The sequence below is a fragment of the Antechinus flavipes genome, chromosome 2, assembly GCF_016432865.1.
Source record: "Antechinus flavipes isolate AdamAnt ecotype Samford, QLD, Australia chromosome 2, AdamAnt_v2, whole genome shotgun sequence".
NCBI classification, from domain to species: Eukaryota; Metazoa; Chordata; class Mammalia; order Dasyuromorphia; family Dasyuridae; genus Antechinus; species Antechinus flavipes.
This window is the reverse complement of record NC_067399.1, coordinates 663,065,517-663,083,380: the sequence shown is the minus strand read 5'-3', so window position 1 is coordinate 663,083,380 and position 17,864 is coordinate 663,065,517. Positions and strand designations below refer to the sequence as shown.

General features: G+C 35.9%; 1 protein-coding gene across 1 annotated transcript in view; it reads right to left on the bottom strand.

The window, feature by feature from the left end:
- RTKN2 (rhotekin 2) overlaps nt 1-17,864 on the bottom strand; it is a 69,452-nt gene that overhangs the window by 20,874 nt on the left and 30,714 nt on the right. The window contains exon 8 of the mRNA XM_051973864.1: nt 5,811-5,905. Within this exon, the coding sequence (XP_051829824.1) occupies nt 5,811-5,905 (95 nt within the window). The remainder of the gene's footprint in view (nt 1-5,810; nt 5,906-17,864) is intronic.

The following is a 17,864-nucleotide window of genomic DNA, read 5'->3' as shown; positions in this document are numbered from 1 at the left end:
AAACCTCTCAGTGGCCCAGAAAGAAACTCTAAACATCTAATTAGAAGTGAGTTGACAGCGTGGACTGGTAACTTTCCATATTGGGTGTCCTTTATGTGGATGAAATCACAGGTTTTAATCAAAGACCTACATCTAACTTCTCAAAAAAAAAAATTATGTAGGACAATAGGGTTAGGCAACAGTGATTGAAAAAAAAAAAATTATCTTTACCCTTAAGATTCTATTGTCCTGGAATAACCTGGCATTATACAAAGTTACAAAAAGAATCATACCCTTTGAACTAATGATGCAATTTTGAGGAATATACTCCTGATTCAAATTTATAAGAATACATGCCATTCCCCAATTGATAAATGGTCAAAAGATATGACCAAACAATTGAAATAAAGTCATTTCTAGTAACATGAAAAAATGTTCTAAATCACTATTAGAGAAATGCAGATTAAAACACTAAGGTACCACTACATATCTCTCAGACTGAGAGGAGATGACAGGAAAAGAGAGTGAATATATTGGAGAAACCGAGACACAAATGTATTGCTGGTAGAGTTGTGAAATGATCCAACCAGTCTGGAGAACAATTTGGAACCATGCATATAGGGCTATCAAACTGTGCATACCCATATTCAGCCATGTCTCCACTGGGTCTATATCCTAAAAAGATCATAACGGAGGGGAAAAGACTCACATGTGTAAAAATGTTGAATATGTTATGGTACATGAAGGTAATGGAATATTATTGTTCTATACGAAATAATGAGCAGGCTGATTGCAAAAAAAGCCTAGAAAGGATAGAATTTCACTGTTTTTGTTGTTTTTGTTTACTCTTTTTTTCCTTTATCATATTTTTTTCCCTTTTGATCTGATTTTTCTTACACAGCATGAGGAATATACAAATATGTTTGCTGTCTAGGCAAGGGGTAGGAGAGAAGAGGGAGAAAAGTTTGGAATACAAGGTTTTGCAAAGGTGAATGTTGAAAATATTTGCATGTATTTAGAAAAATAAAATAGTATTTAAAATACACATGAAAAGAAAATACTCTAAAAGGATTATCAAAAATAGAATTATCAGTTTAAAGATTTTTCATAGAAGCACTGTCATTGTAAAAAATGGGAAATGATCCAAGTTCAGCAGCAGGGGAATATTTTTAAAACTACTAACCAAATAATCAGTAATAATTGATTAATTCCTTAATATGTGCCAGGCACTGAACTTGGTGACAGAAACTTTGCTTGGACTGGAAAGGGTGTTAAAAACTGATCGCAGGGAGAACAAACATGCTAAATCGTGACTTGTTTTATTTCTCTGCCAAGAAGAATCACTACTGCACTGGAAACAGAACACAAATGACTAAAATGGGGTTAAAGGCCAAGATAAGAAGAGAATGAGAGAGCATCCAGCTGCCCTGGATGAAGTCAATTCACTTGTCACAGATGAACTCTATGTTCAGATCCTGGGAGGACTGGCCAATGTGATGGCCAAGACAATGAGTGATGAAGGAGGGATCGTGGAGAACAGCAGAGGTGCCACAAGGCTGGCCCAATTTCCAGTCTGCAAACTGAAGCCCAGAAGCTTGACTTTTGGGAAAATTCCAAAAAAGCATCATTAAGGTGATAGCTGATCATTATCTAGAAAGAGAAGCCATAATTACAAAGAAAAGGCAAGATGGTTTCATCAAGAACAGATGAGATACTAATCTCATTTCCTTTTTTTGGACATGACTACAAGACTAGGAGATGAAGCAAATGCTGCGGATGCAACTTACCTAGATTTTAGCAAAGCTTTTTGTAAAGCTGCCATTATGATGAAGACACAGATATAGAAAAGATGATAATATTATCAGATGAACTCAGGAAATGTACAGAAATCAAGTAATTGTTCCACATCAACCTCCACGGCAGGAGGTCGCCAGTGCAGGGCTCTAGGTACCTGTGTCTGACCTTTTGTGGTTGAACATTTCTGCCAGTGACTTGCATAAAGGCATAGATGGCAGGCTTATCCAATTTGTAGAGGACACAAAAATGGGAGGAACTGCCAAAACGATGGTTCTGGATCCAAAAGGTTCTTGACAGGCTTGCCAGTGGACAACATTAGGGAGGAATTGAGATGAAGTTTTCTACAAGTGTAAGATGGGAGAGGAACAGTTGGGCAGTGAGAAGATCTGGGGGCTGATTAAACAACAAGCTTAATGAAGTCTTCAGGGATAGAGCAGCCAAAGAGTCTGAGGTAATGCTGGCCTGCAATGAGAGAAATAACTTCCAGGAAGAAGGAAGCAATGGACCCCTTGTCAGACCACACATGGCCATGTTCAGTTCTTGGCACCAAAGTTGAATGAGAACACAGATTAGAAACTAAAGAGTATCCAGAACAATTCCAAAAGACTCATAATGGAAAATGCTCTTCGCATCCAGAGAAAGAACGATAGAGTCTGAGTGCAGAGAAAAGCGTACTATTTTCCTTTTCTTCTTGGTTTTTCTTTCTCTTGGTCTTTCACGATATGACTAATGTGGAAATGTGTTTAATATGATTGTACATGTACAACTTCTATCAGATCATTTGCCATCTCAGGGAGGGGAGAAGGAGAAAAATTCTGAGCTCCAACTCTTATGAAAATGAATGTTGAAGACTGAAGCGAAAGAAGTGTGCATAGGAGGGCACAAAGGTTGACAAAGTGCCTCAAGTCCGTGATATAGAAAGACTGTTTGAAGGAACTGCGTCTGGCCTGGAGAAAAGTCTCCCAGGGAACATGCCGAGATTGGTTTTGGTTGGCCACAAAAGGCCAGTCAAGAATAACTGATGGTAGATGCAAAGGAGACCACATCCCTAACAATCTGAGCTAAACAACTAGAGGGCTTGAAGCAGAGGCTGGATGGCCACTGGGGGATATGTTAGATGGGGAATCTCATTCATGAGTGGGTTAGAGCTCCTAGATCCCCAGTTTTGTGATTCAATGATTCCAAGAAAAAGCCAAGAAATAGTGTCTGCTGTCAAGGAGCTTACATTCTAATGAATAGGATGGAACACTATATAAACATAAATGAGAAATAAAGCTAGAAAGACCTTTGGAAAATAATGCAAATCAACAAAAGAAAACAGAACAGGGCATACAATAATTGTACTTGCAAAAGAATGAAAATAAAGGAGAATGAATAGACAAAGAAGTCATTCTGATAAACTGAGAAGGAGTGAAGGGGTCAAGGTAATTGGACCATCCAACTGGAGCAACAATTCCCAGAAATGCCAGTGACATTAAAGGAGTTATGCACAATCATATGTGACATGGAGAATGCCTACTTTTAGATTCTGAGCTGCCATGGCCTTGAAGCCAAAAAGGTCTGGAATATAATCCAACCTAACTTCTCAGTGCCCTTAGCCAGTGCTGTCAAACCTCAACAGAGACAGGAGGCCACTAATCTGAACATAAGCATCCCTGCAGGGTGCAAAATGACTTAATTTTAAAATGTAATGTTAACTATGTTTTACTGTATTTTTAGTTATTTTGTTAAACATTCCCCAGTTACATTTTAATCTCCTTCAGGCTGCACTTGAGGGTTGTTAGCAGTTCTGTTCTAGGCAACTCTAGGCAAGTCTCTAAGACTGAAAGTTGTAGACAATGTGTCACTTGCATTGATAAGAGTCTGTTCACCGGGAATTGCTCCCATTACCAACCAATGAAATAACAGGTCTTGTCTGTATCCTTATCTAGTTTCCTACAAACACTGGACACCACATTTAATGGCTAAAACCGGTCCCCTTATAAGTTTAGAAGGAGTATTTTTATTCTTTATATACTTTAAAATACTTTGTTATTGTAAATTTATTAAGAATTTGCTAAAAGGTGACAGTTCAAAAAATCTTGAAATGTATCATGGCATATTTAAAATACAAAGAACAATACCCTTGATCCAGCAGTGTTTCTACTGGGTCTGTATCCCAAAGATATCATGAAAAAACAGACAAGGACCCCCTTTTGTGTTGGCAAAGAACTGGAAACTGAGTGGATGCCCATCAGTTGGAGAATGGCTGAATAAGTTTTGGTTTATGAATGTAATGGGATATTATTGTTCTGTAAGAAATGATCAGCAAGATGACTTCAGAAAGGCCTGGAGAGACCTGTGTGAACTGATAAATGAAGTGACTAGAACCAGGAGAACATTATACACAGCAACAAGAATATGTGATAATCAACTGGGATGGACTTGGAGCTTTTCAACAAAAAGCTTATGATGGAGAGAGCCACTGAATCCAGAGAGAGGACTATGGGTACTGAAGGTAGATCATCACTTACTATTTTCACCTTTTCTGTCGTTTGTTTGCTTTTTTTTAATTTTTTGTTCCTTTTTGATCTGATGTTTAACTTATATTGGATTATTTGCTGTTTGTTTAGGGAAGGAAGGGAGACAAATTTGGAACACAAAGGTGAATGTTGAAAATTATCTTTGCATGTGTTTTGAAAATAAAAAGTTGTTATTAAAAATAAAATACAAAGCACAAAACAGATCATTATTCTTTCTCATTATTAGTTATTTTAGACTTTTACTGAATTAACTGAACTGAACTTTGATAAATTCCCTGGAAGACAAAGGCATTTTCATTTTTTGACTTCATATTCCCAGTAATTATCATAGAAGGTCCTAAATAAATGGTTATTGAAAGAAATTGGTATTAAAAATGAACCTAGTCCTTTAGTGAGCTAAAATTTCCCCCCTTTATGCCACTGCTCCATTATCAAGCTAGAAAAACAAAAATGGTGACCATTCTCATTTATTTTCAAATTTGGGGACAACTGGTGGGTTCAACTCCATTAACTTGTACTTTATATTATCATAATATTGTATTTTATATTTTCCATACCAGATCCTAAAAAGTAAGGAATTTAAACATTAAATTAGATGAGCTCATGATAGTTCTGAATTTGAATGGGAAAGCAGTGCCTAAAAAAAAGATTCTGTTCCAGCGACAATTTCTCATTAGCACCTGAACATAAAGTATTGTTCTGATCAATGTATGGTCATTACATTTTAACCATTAAACTATTATTGTGTTGTTGATTTCTGTCTAATTCTTAAAATATGTTCAATTAAAAATGAAAAAAAAATCAAATTATTTTTCAAAAATCTTTTTTGTTTTTGTTTTTTAGTTTTATCTTCGATAGAAACCACCTAAGGGAAAGATCAAGGCTATCCAACATATGCTTTTGTAAGCCTCCTAAATTCCCATGCTCCTCTTCCCACTTCCAGTTTTCTCCAAACCAGAGTAGATATGAAAAGATGGACACTTCTTTCTACTCAGCTGCACCTGCCATCCTTCTTTTGATATTGCTCACAAGACCTCAAAAAGTACCAGGAATTGAAGATTTGACCTACTCTTACCCTCTTATTACATGAACACAGGTATTATCTGCTTCCTACCACCAGAGGGGGTGGGTGCCTCCATTTCAAGTCTATTAGCAAAGTGTCCAGATGCCCCCAAAGCTGCCCAGGGGAAGTGCAATGGGGGTGTCTCTTTCCTAAGACAGGAAATGGACCCATAACACTTTTCTCTTGGGTCACATTGTGATGGGAATATTTCAGATAAATACTCTCATTCCTTCCCATTCCATCCCTCAATTACTTTGTCTCTAGAAAAAGCAAAGAGTTTCTAGAAAAACTCAAATTTGAAAGCCACTTTGAGAGGTCATGTGAATAATACTTGTGAACACAAATCCACTGACAGATTGAAGAAAACAGATGCATCTTTGAAAGAAACATGTTATAATATGAGCATTATATTAGCTATCTGTGTGTTTTATGCAACTCAATAGACTTACCATTTCCAGTAATAGTAAGAGTGTGGGTCCTGAAGCTTTCATCGGCATTTTCCAAGGTCAGAGTAGTATGGGCTAGCAAACTGTACTTTACACCCCTAAAAAGTAAGAGAAATTCTAAATAAATATTTCAGAACAGCTCCTGATTTCAGAGAGAAAACATTTCAGTGCATGGGGATTATGTGAGAGGAAAGTGTCTGATCCCACATTAACAACCCAACAGTATGAGAGGCTTATTTCCCTTTCATGTTTTTAAGTAATGTTTTCAAATTATTTGAAAAATTCTCTATAAAAAGAGACAGATATGCAAACATAATCACACAGGTAGATATGTTTCTTTGGAACATTTACTCTAGACAACTTGATAGCTGGTTTTTTTCCCCTAAGGTTTAATTAGTTCAAAGATTTGGAGCTTTTCTCCATGGCACGAGATAGTAAGGTGAATTACTGAAATCCAATAGTGGTCCCTTGTTAGAAATTTTTAGGAATTACAGCAATTTCATCACATTATACGGAGCATATTCTCACATAAAATTAATGAGAAGCAAGTTAATTTTTCTGCTTTTTATTTGTAACAATTTTCAAAAATGATTAAGCTGTAATGGAGAAGAAGCTGGCATCAGCATCAAGAAGGCTTGGACCTAAATTGAACTGTCACATTCTGAATGTATGACCCTGGTCAAGTCACTGAACTGAAGTCTATGGTATACAGTAGGAGTCAAATTGCATCAGTGGATGCAATTTCCTCACTATTTTCCAAAAACATCTGATTTTTTTTTTTTTTTTAAGGAAAGTAACATTTGGAATTGCCTTTGGCTTAAAAATTAAAGGTATAAAACCAAACACAGCACAATTAATTGTCTCAAATGATAATCCAAGAATGGCCTAGTGCTGCTACAGAGTATTATAATAATGCTAGTGTTGAGGGGCCTTTAGAATTTGTATAAATGAGATGATTGAGGTCAGTTTCAATGGTAAATAAAGAGAGTCATCTGCACTCGGAGTATGGGAACTGGATATGGATAACCACATAACATTCTCATTTTTGTTGTTTGCTTGCATTTTGTTTTCTTTCTCATTCTACCTAAAAAATCTTTTGAATTTTTGATCTGATTTTTCTTGTGAGGCAATGCACAAACATGTATACATATTTTGGATTTAACATATTTTAACACGTTTAACATGTATTAGTCTACTTGCCATCTAGGGCAGGGGGTGGGGGGAAGGAAGGAGAAATTTGGAACGCAAGATTTTTGCAAGGATCAGTGTTGAAAAATTATCCATGCATATGCTTTGAAAATAAAAAGCTTTGATAAAATTTTTAAAAAAGAATATATGTGCTGTTGTGCATGTTTCTATGTTAGCTATATGCTGGAAGGTGATATAACAGGAGAGTCAGTAAAAGCTGAATGCAAATAAAACTGTCACAATAAGAACTGGTAAGTTTTTTTTTTTTAATTTTAGCTTTTTTATTGACAGAACACGCATGGCTAATTTTTACAACATTGTCCCTTGCACTCACTTCTATTCTGACTTTTCCCTTCCCTCCCTTCACCCCCTCCCCTAGATGGCAAGCAGTCTTATACATGTTAAACATGTTATAGTATATCCTAGATACAATATATGTGTGCAGATCTATATAGTTCTCTTGTTGCACAAGAAGAATCAGATTCAGAAGGTAAAAATAAGTAGGAAAGAAAAACAAAAATGCAAGTAGTCCACATTCATTTCTCAGTGTTCCTTCTCTGGGTGTAGCTGCTTCTGTCTATCATTGATCAATTGAAACTGAATTAAATCTTCTCTTTGTCTAAGATATCCACTTCCATCAGAATACATCAACATACTGTTGAAGTGTATAATGATCTCCTGGTTCTGCTCATTTTACTCAGCATCAAGAACTGATAAGTTCATGGATTATCTCTTCTTACACTAATGAAGTTCACAACTTCCATATTTAGTCAATGTTTTTTGAAAGTTATCAAGTCTCCCAGGTACATCTTTGCATAACATCCAGGTTCTGGCTGGCCACATGAGTCAGTAAGATTTGGTAGGAGCCCTAGTCCAATCTTTAAGAATTGAGAGTCCCCACCATGCCAGGGAGGCAGGAGAGGAGGTCATTGAAGGGGATGGAATTAAAGTAAATCTTTTGCCAAACTAAAATTAAAAACAAATTAAATGTCCACCAATTAGGGAATGGCTAAGCAAAATTTGTGAGTGAGCCATAAGATATGATGCTATGAAGAATTCAAAGAAGTCAAAGAAGACTTAGATGAACTGATGCAGAGAAAAGCAAATTGGGAATTAGTCAAACAATGACAATAGGAAAAAACCATGACCAAAATAACTGAAAGCTGCAATCACAATAACCAAGCTTATCCCCAAGGAAGAGACTTGAAATTACAGAAAATGTACTTGTTTTCTCTTTGCAGATGTAGGGAACCAGGGCTATGAAATGTTACAGTCACTCTCAAATGGATAGATAAGTTTTGTTGAATTATTTTTTTGTTCTTTTATGTTGTTCACTGTTAGAACGATGGCTCCATGAGTGAGACCAGGGACCACATCCCACAATTAATTTCAAGAAAAATCAGAGGACAAGAAAATCTTCTGAAATCTTTTAGAAATCTTGAACAACTCTTGCTATGTAATTTCTAATGTAAACATTCAGTCTTTATTTCTATTTCTTAATCTGAAAATCCCCAAAGGAGAAGGCATAGATATTAACATACCATTGGTGGAGCTTTGATTTTCTAGGAAACAATTTGGAATTATGTAAGAAAAGCCTCTAAACTGTTCGTATTCTTTGATCTACTGAGCTACTAAATATATTTCGAGGAGGGACTAAGGGAGAGACCGGAATATGCATTTATTAAGTGCTTCCTATGTACCAGGCAGTAGGCTAAGCATTTTACAAATATTTAATTCCTCAAGGAAATCAAAGACAAGAGAAAAGATCCAATATAAAACAAAATTGTTTAAGCAATACTTTTTTGTGGTAGATAAAAACTGGAAACAAAGTAAGTACCCATTATCTGGAAAATGGATGAATAAAATGTAGCTTATGAATTATTATAATCAAGATAAAGAACTTAGAGAAATACTGCAAGATTTATCTGAATGGATGTAGTTTGATATAAAAAACTACAAGAGCATTCTATCCAATGACTAAAATAATGTAAACAAAACCAGTAAGAGGAAACAGAACTATGATCGATTATAATAACCAATCTAGAGAACTGAGGAGGAAACACACAGAATCATAGGACGATAGAATTTGAAATCAGAAGGACCTAGCTCAAGTCGTTCTGGAAAAAACCCAACAAGCAGCAATCTAGCCTTTCCTTAGATAATCCAACCCACTTCCTGAAAGCTCTTCCTCACATTAAGTCTAAATATGCCTGGTCACTTTTTCCAGTTATTTCCCTGGAAATGATGTTGCCCACTACTTGAAGATAACCATCAATTCTCTCCTGAGTCTTCTATTTATAAACTAAACATCCCCAGCCCTTTTAACCAATCCTCATGGCATAAATGCAAAGCCTTTCATCCTCCTGGACAGTCTTTTCTGGACACTTACCATCTTATCAATGTCCTTCATATGATTTGCTTAGAAGTGAACATTCCAGATGTGACAGACTGAATGAGGTTGACAACAGAGGGCTTGTGATCTTGTAACTTCTCTTGATACAGAGAGCCCAAGATCACAAGTACCCTGGTGATTTACAGACCAAGTGCTATTGAACCATGTATATAAATTTAACATTTATAAAGTCAATTTCTTAATCCAAGCATTTGGCTTTACACTTCTCCTGTTAACTTTCATCTCACCAGGTCTACTTGGATCCAAACTCTGTCAATTATTATATTAACCATCATCCTTAGTTTTATGCTCTTCAAATTTAATGAGAATATTGTCTATGTCTTTAATAGCACAATGCCATGCACAGGTTCTTGAGTAAATTCCACTGTAGACATCTTTCTAAGCTGCCACTGAAGTAGTAACGACTACTCTCTGGGTCTGTCCATTCAACAGTTCCAAATCTGTCTACAACATTATCAATTAACCCACGTCTCCATTTTTGTCATGAGAATATGTGATATTTCAAACACTTGCTAAAATATAAGTAAATGCACCTCTCATCTACTTGTTTGGTAACTCTAGAAAAAAAAAGGAAAAGAATGAAGGGAGACAGGGAGAGAGGGAAGGAAAAAAGGAAGGAGAAAAGGAGGGAAGAGAAAAGAAGGAAGGAAACAGAAGGGAAGAAAGAAGAAAAAGAGAAGAGAAGGCTTGTTTTTGAAGTTGTGCCAGCTATTTTTTAGGTTGCCACTTATTTTTATTGAGACTTACTAAGAAGATCTTTAATAATATACTTTCACAAGAATTGAAGCTAAGTTCACTGATCTTTACTTTATAGATCCCATTCTGTTCCATTTTTTGAAAATTGAGACAAATGTTTGTCCTTTCCAAGGCCTTCAGTATATCTCCTTTAATACCATGATCCCTCAAATCAGACCATCACACTAGCCATCTCTCCCAATATTCAATCATGGACCTAAATGGCCTCTTACTATCTCCCATCTCGTGTTGTGTATCAATTACTGATTTAACCATTTCTCATGATTATTTAGGCTGCTCTGCTTTGAACGAAGCCCTCCAGCAAATGTCTGGACAACTGAAGTTGCCCATCATTACTACATCATGCCAGGGAACCAACTATGTCATCTGTTTCCTGAGCCCGTCATCTGATTTTTCTTTTTGTCCAGGTGATCTGTAATAGACTCTGATGACATAATTGCTTCCACATGTTGTCTCCCCAGCAGTTAATATCCAATCAAGTGCCCTCCAACACAACTTTTCGGTTCCTAGAATTCCTGATATAATCAGACCTACATAATCCACAATGCTCCTGTTTCTCTTTTTACCTGTCTTATTTCCTTTCTGTAAGGAACACTTTATAGAGCCACATTCTGGTCAAGGACCTTGTCCTCCCGGGTTCTGATACCCATTTCCTTTTGATGCTTGCCAAGATATCTGAGGCCCCAGGTTTTATCTTGAAATCCTTTTTTGGATTATCTCTTTTGAACATTTGGGTTTCCAATAGCTACTTTTCTTACACTTTTTTTCATTGGTCTCTAGACATGGTTTTCTCCCTTCTTTCTCTGGTCTTTTCTACCTAAAAAAATCTTTTGATTATATTTGCAATACATTCAGCATATGCATCCTTTTAAGACTTTATTGAGTGTACTCTTTCCTCCTCTTAGCAGAGAGGAGGCAGGACTATGAAAATAGAATTAAATTTTATTTAAAGGCTTTTCTTTGCTCAAGGGAATGTTCAGAGGAAAGTGAATGGTGTAAAAAAATTATTTTTTAAGAGAACGAGGCAAAAAAAAAACACAAGACACTTTAAAATAGCAGGAAAGAAAATATTTTCAATCTGTGTTATTGATTTTACTTAGAGATAAGAATCAGGATACCTTCATGCTTTAAAAGTATCTCTTTTTTTTTTTTGATCTTCACATAAGCCCTCTGGAATGAATACCAAATATTATCCCCATTTTACAGACAAGGAAACTGAATCACATAACCTATAGGTGTCAGAGGCAATATCTAAACTCACAACTCTTTTCCACTCTAACAACCATGCTGTTTCTTTATGTTAGTGCTTCATAATTCAATCACCTTCAGAAAGCTTCAGTGTTTTTCATAGCAGTGAAATATTTTAATAAAAGTCCACCTCACTTCCTCTGTGCCTCATCGTGGCCTGGAAGTGACCCAAGAGGTTTCCAAAGCTACATCAAGTAAAACTCTAAACGGTATCCCCACCTTGCCAAGGATGGAAAATGACCACAGGCCCAGCTGGGGTAGGAGACGATACTCCACAGGGAAGAATGATATCAATGAAAGCAGTGTCTACCTTGATGGTGTCACAGATGCTCCAAGGATTCAAGAAAGTGACTCACTTTACAAAATGACTTCATGTTTAGTTTTACCTAAAGCTACTTTTCCAGATTTAATCTTTTTATTAAAGGTATCAGGGACATTTTCTATTTAAGGAAATCTCTAAAGTGACTCATTTTGTAAAGGGATCATCTCCAAGTTGAGGTTTTCACTCTCTGATTACTTAAAATAAGAGATACTTAATGCACTTAGAGTGATTTGTTGAAATCAAACCCAAGTGACAAAAAAGATACCCTAAAAAGGTACCAAATCAGCAAGCAGCAAATTGAGGGGCTAAGAATCTAACTATATGTTACACAAGACCAAAGTCCTATGCTTTGTCAATAAAATGGAGAAATGAATCCAATCAGGAAGCATATTAAAAATTTACCCCTAAAAGTACCGTGTCTTCTTTCAAATAAAATAATGCATGTTGATATTTCAAGTTACCTCATTGTTCAAACATGACTAATTATAACAATTCTGCCAAAAATAACAATGACCTCACTTTAAAAATATTCTTGTCAGTATTCCCCTTTCTTTCTAAAACATTACATTCATTCCTTTTAGCCAACCTCAACATTTTTGAGTTCCCAAAAATTTAATCAGTGACTATTTTTCAAACCAAATAGGCTAATCAGCATGGCAATTTATTGTTCAGAAAATGTTGAGGAAAATAGAAGGGTACTTTAAAAGGCATGCTAAAGAAACACATCATGTTTCTAAAATTCACAGAATCCTCCAACAGAGAGCAAGGTGGGACTGCCAAGATTCTTTGGTCCTACACTGGCATTCTTCAGATGGGGAAACTGAGGAGGACCAGAAAGATGAAGATATGGCTAAATTGCTAAAGTGGCCTTGGCTCCAGGTGGGTCCACTGACTAGAGATTTACTGGTATTGTTTATGCCGATTCTGATTAATAAAAGATGACTCACGAGTTCCTTTTAAGGAAAGCCATCGCAGCAGCCGTCTATTTTCTACTTTTGATTCTGGTAATAGGATGGGCAGTTGAAAAAGTGTCAAGTGGAATAAATCCCAGACCTTCTAGGACACCATTTTTACACTTTAGATTTCCACATAAACCATTTTTAATGTCAGCAATCTACCTGCCATACTACAGGATATTATTGTAATGCTGATGTTCTCATTTTTAAAGGGGAGCAAGACAGAATTGTAGAATTATAAAAGCCTATGATTTTAGGGATAAAAAGGATATTAGATCACCTACTTCAATCCTTCTATTTTACAGAGGAAAATTAGGTTTAGAGACATTTTGACTTATACATTAATAGAAAGAACTAATTGGAACCTGGAGGTTTTACAGATGAGGCGAGGATATTCAGCCAGTTTAAGCCTATGCCAGCACCAGCACAGAGCTCCAGGTTCACAATCTTTCCACAAACTATACTGCCATTCTTTCCAATTGATCATGAATGGATCTGGACACACTCCTTCATTCAGGATGATCAATTAATGGACATTGCTTCTCAATATCTACTTCAAATTTCCAATATGTGAATTTTGCTATAATGCTACTTTCAGAGATCATAGCTCAGACACTACAAATTCTACTCTTCTAGAACCCTCCCAAGATATCTTGGGGTTTACTGGCTAGATTTCTTTTTCAATGAGCAGGCCTTAAACCAAAACTAATCTGATTCTCACTGGCCACCAAGAGGTCCTAAGCCAAGTCTCATTTGGTCATTATTTGGGTATTGAAGGACTCAAATTGAATGTAAATAACAATCATTTCTGCTTTGGCCAGAAACTTTGAGGTTCTTCTCCTCCCAGATTTATTTGTGATTTTTGTTTGTTTGTTTGGACTAGGTAAAAAAAGACATTCTTGCCTCAATTGCAAATTAGCCATAATCATCGAATGGCTATGGCCTCAGTCAAATTAAGACCCCATTGAAGACTTTCGCTTAAAAAAGGCCAAGCCCCCAGTTCATCCAGGGCCATCTCCTGTCATCCTGATCTCCATCTGGCCATTGGACCCAGATGGCTCTGGAGGGAAAAGTGAGGCAGGTGACCTTGCCCAGCCCTCCCTCCCTCCCTTCAATCCAATTCATTTGCATGTCATGACATCACCTCCCTAATGTCCTGGTCCTTTTCAAGAAGGAAGGTCAAACAATAACAACTCTTCCTGAACTATATACATAGCTGTTTCCATGTTTGCCTTCATCTGGGAAGGAGAGGACTTGTTTCTTTGACAGCTTTCTTATTCTATAGAAATAAAACCATCCTCACTAACAGATCAAGAATGGCAAACAGGCTGAGAGAGCCTCTGATACAGTCAAGCAGAAGCTTTGCTGTCGGTGCAACAGCCTGAGTGGGATCTCCCAGAGGGGGTGGTCATCTATTAAGTTAAGAAAACAGAAGAAAGGGGAAGCAGCATGAAGGTAGTATTTTTGAGATATAAATTTGGAGTCAGAGCCCAGATAGGCAATTTCCCTGGAATGGATGGCTGTCCGAGGGCAGCTCCCTCTAAGCCAAGCCTTCTCTACTCCAGTCCCAGACAAGTAAAACGACTCCCTCAGTCACAGAGTCTATCAGTAGCACAAGGCTCACTCTCAAAGGTTTTCAGTCTGATTGACAAAAAGAAATGACGCCTGCCAAGAATAATATATGCTTGGCTTTACCAATAAATTATTTAATTCAAGACATACTAGTCAATGATGCAACCCTCAAAAATCCCTCTCAAAATTCTCAAAAGGATATCACCAGACTGAAATAAAATATTGATTCTATTATTTGGTCATCTTTTGGCACAAAATGGATGTGAATTAAGATTTAGATTCTTCATTTCTAAACCCTCTGCTCAGTCTTTTAAATAATATTGCTTTGGGATTTGTTCAGAAAGTTTTGAAAGAACACTGGGGAATAAGATGGTGGAATACAGGCAGCAACTCATCTAAAATCTCCAACAATGCCCTCCAAACAATTTCAAAATGTTTCCTCAAATGAAATAAAATTTACAAAATAAAATATCTCCTCAAATAAAATTTGAGTGGCAGAGCCCACAAGAAGTCAGCCATAAGGGAACAGGGACTCTAGTTGTATATTCAAAGGCTAAGAGAAGTACTAGTACTTGTGGCATAGACTTGGAGAGCAGTAACCATACCTCTTCTAGGATAACATCATCTTGGAAGAACCAAACACTTACAGACTCCAGAACTAGCTCTGAAAACAGCAGCGTGAAAAAAGTTTGGAACAGTGCCTCCTTACCCATAAGTGAGCAAAGCCTGACTTTATTTTAGAGGTTCAAAGTCAAGAGGTAGGTAGTTAAGATGAACAAAAGAACTGCGCCATAAAAAGCTACTATGGGAGAAAGGAAGATCAAGACTCAGAAGATAACAATATGAAAGCATCTACAAGCAAAGTCTAAGAGAAAAATGTTAATTGGATCCATGTCCAACAAGAATTACTGGAAATAAAGTTGATAGTGCTGGAGATAAAATTGGTAGAAGCAAATTTGGGAAAAGAAATGAGAATTATGTAAAAAAAAATTTACAAAACCAGAATAGCTTGACAAAAGAGGCCTAAAAAATACTGAAAAAAATAACACTTAAAAAACAATTGACCTATGGTAAAAGAGGTACAAAAACTCAAAGAAAAAAATAATTCCTTAAAAATTAGAATTGAGCAAATGGAAGCTAATGACTTCAAAACACATCAAGAAACAATAAAATAAAACAAAGTTATAAAAGTAAAAAGGTGAAAGGAAAAAGGAAAAATCAGAAAAACATCAGAAAAACAACTGACCTGGAAAATATCTAAAGGATAGACAATTTAAATATTACTTCCTGGAAATTGACCAAAAAAAAAAAAAGCCTAGAAATCATATTTCAAAGTTATAAAGGAAAACTGCCCTGGCATCCTAGATCCAGAAGGTGAAACAGAAATTGAAAGAATTCACCCATCACTTCCTGCAAGATATCCCTCAAAAATTCCCAGAAATTCCAGATCAAAGGGAAAATATTGCAAGCATCCAGAAAGAAAAAATTCAAGTATCATGAAGCAGTCAGAATCACATAAGTTTTAGCAGCTTTCACTTTAAAGGGGTAGAAGGGATTGGAATATGATATTCCAGAGGGCAAAGTACCTAGAATTACAACCAAGAATGGTAACTATATTCTTCAGGGGGAAAAAATATGCATTTAATAAAATTAAATTCCTGTTGAAAAAAACAGAACTGAATAGAAAATTTGATTTCCAAATATAAGACTCAAAAGAAATTATATAAAGTAAACAGAAAAGAGAAAACAAGGAATTCAATAAAGTTAAACTTAATAATTAACACATATTAATTTAACTGTTAATATTTCACAATATTTAATGAGATTGAGAATTTTCAAGCATTCCTGATGAAAAGACCAGAGCTAAATAAAAAATCTGACATTCAAACAGAAGAACTGAGGTAAACATAAAAGATTATTATCCAAGGGATTCAATAACTATTCCTATATGGGAAGATGATACATAAAACTCCTAACAACTGCATTATTAGGGCAGTTAGGAGTCTACTTAAACTGAAGGCATGAATGTGCATCAATTAAGTTGGAATGATTTAAAAAATAGAAATGAGAGATGAACTGGAAGAGATAGTATGGGAAAAATTTGCCCATAAGGCAGAGCTATTATAGTAACTCTGAGAATGGATGTGTGTGGGGAGGTGAGGAAGTGGGGGGAGGAAGGTTTGGGAGTAACAGGTATCAGAATCAGAATCAATAGTGCTTCAGTTGGCAGAGATTCCAAACATGGCTACCATGTGAGGACCCTCTGTCCACTGGACCCTCTGTCCAGTGCCTTCCTTATCTCTACTTTCGCCTATACTTTAACTTTGCTTATCTAATAATAAACCTCTTTTATCAATCTAAAAAAAAAAATAGTGCTTCAGTTGAAGTTAAAAAAGGCAGGGACAAGTAATTCTGATTTCAAAGCAAAAGCAAAAACAGACCTAACTAAAAGAGATAAGGAAGGAAACTATACCTTGCTAAAAAGTTCCATAGACAATGAATTATTTAAAAATTTTATAGCAATTTTCTGATAAAAGTTTCATTTCTCAAATAAGGAACTGAGTCAAACTTATTAAAAAAAGAGCTATTTCCTAATTGATAGATGAAAGGATATGAACAAGCAGTTTTTACACAATGAAATCAAGCAATCAATAGTCATATGAAAAAAATCACTACTGATTGAGGGAAAATAGGTATATTAAACAATTGTTGGAATAGTGAACTGGTCCAGCTATTCTGTAGAACAACCCTAAATTTGCTGTATCCCAAAAAGATCAAAGAAAAAGGAAAATAAGACAACTCTATTGGTGAAGCTGTGAATTAACTCAACCATTTTGGAAAATAACTAAGGGGATGCTCACTAATTTGGAAGTGGTTGAACAAGTTGTGTGACTTATGACTGTGCTATAAGATATGTTAGCAGAAAGAGGAGCAGGATTCAGAAAAAAACATATGAAGATTTATGTGAACTGATGCAAAGAGAAGTGAGAATGTACACAGTAACAGCAATGCTGTTCTAATGATCAATTACCAAAGTCTTGACTGCTTTGATCAATGCAACGATCCAAGACTATTCCAAAGGACTAATGATGAAAAAAATGTCATTCACCAGAGAGAACTAATGAACTACAAGCACAGATTCAAGTATTTTCTTGCTTTTATTTGTGTAATATGACTAATATGGTAATGTTTTGTATGATTTGACATGTATAATTGATACTGCACTGTTTGCCTTTTCAGGGGGTGAAGGGGAAGTAGAAAGGAGGGAGATGATATGGAACTCAAAATTCAAAAACCATGTCAAAACAAACAGATTGATTTGTTTTCAAAATCAAGAACAACGGAGAAAGAGTAAGTACTCTAATCTCAGCTTCACCATGTGTAACTCTGAATACGTCTCCTCACTTCTTTGGATTACAGTTTCCTCATTTGTAAAATGCCTGCTGGAGTCCTTTACCTGAAAATACTAGCACATTTTAAAACCTTTAATATTTTTCTAATGATCTCCTTATTTTTTCGTATATTTTTCAATTGAATAAATTTCAACTTGAATTCAAATTTCAAATTCAATTGGCTTGCACCAATAAAGGTTATTAATACTT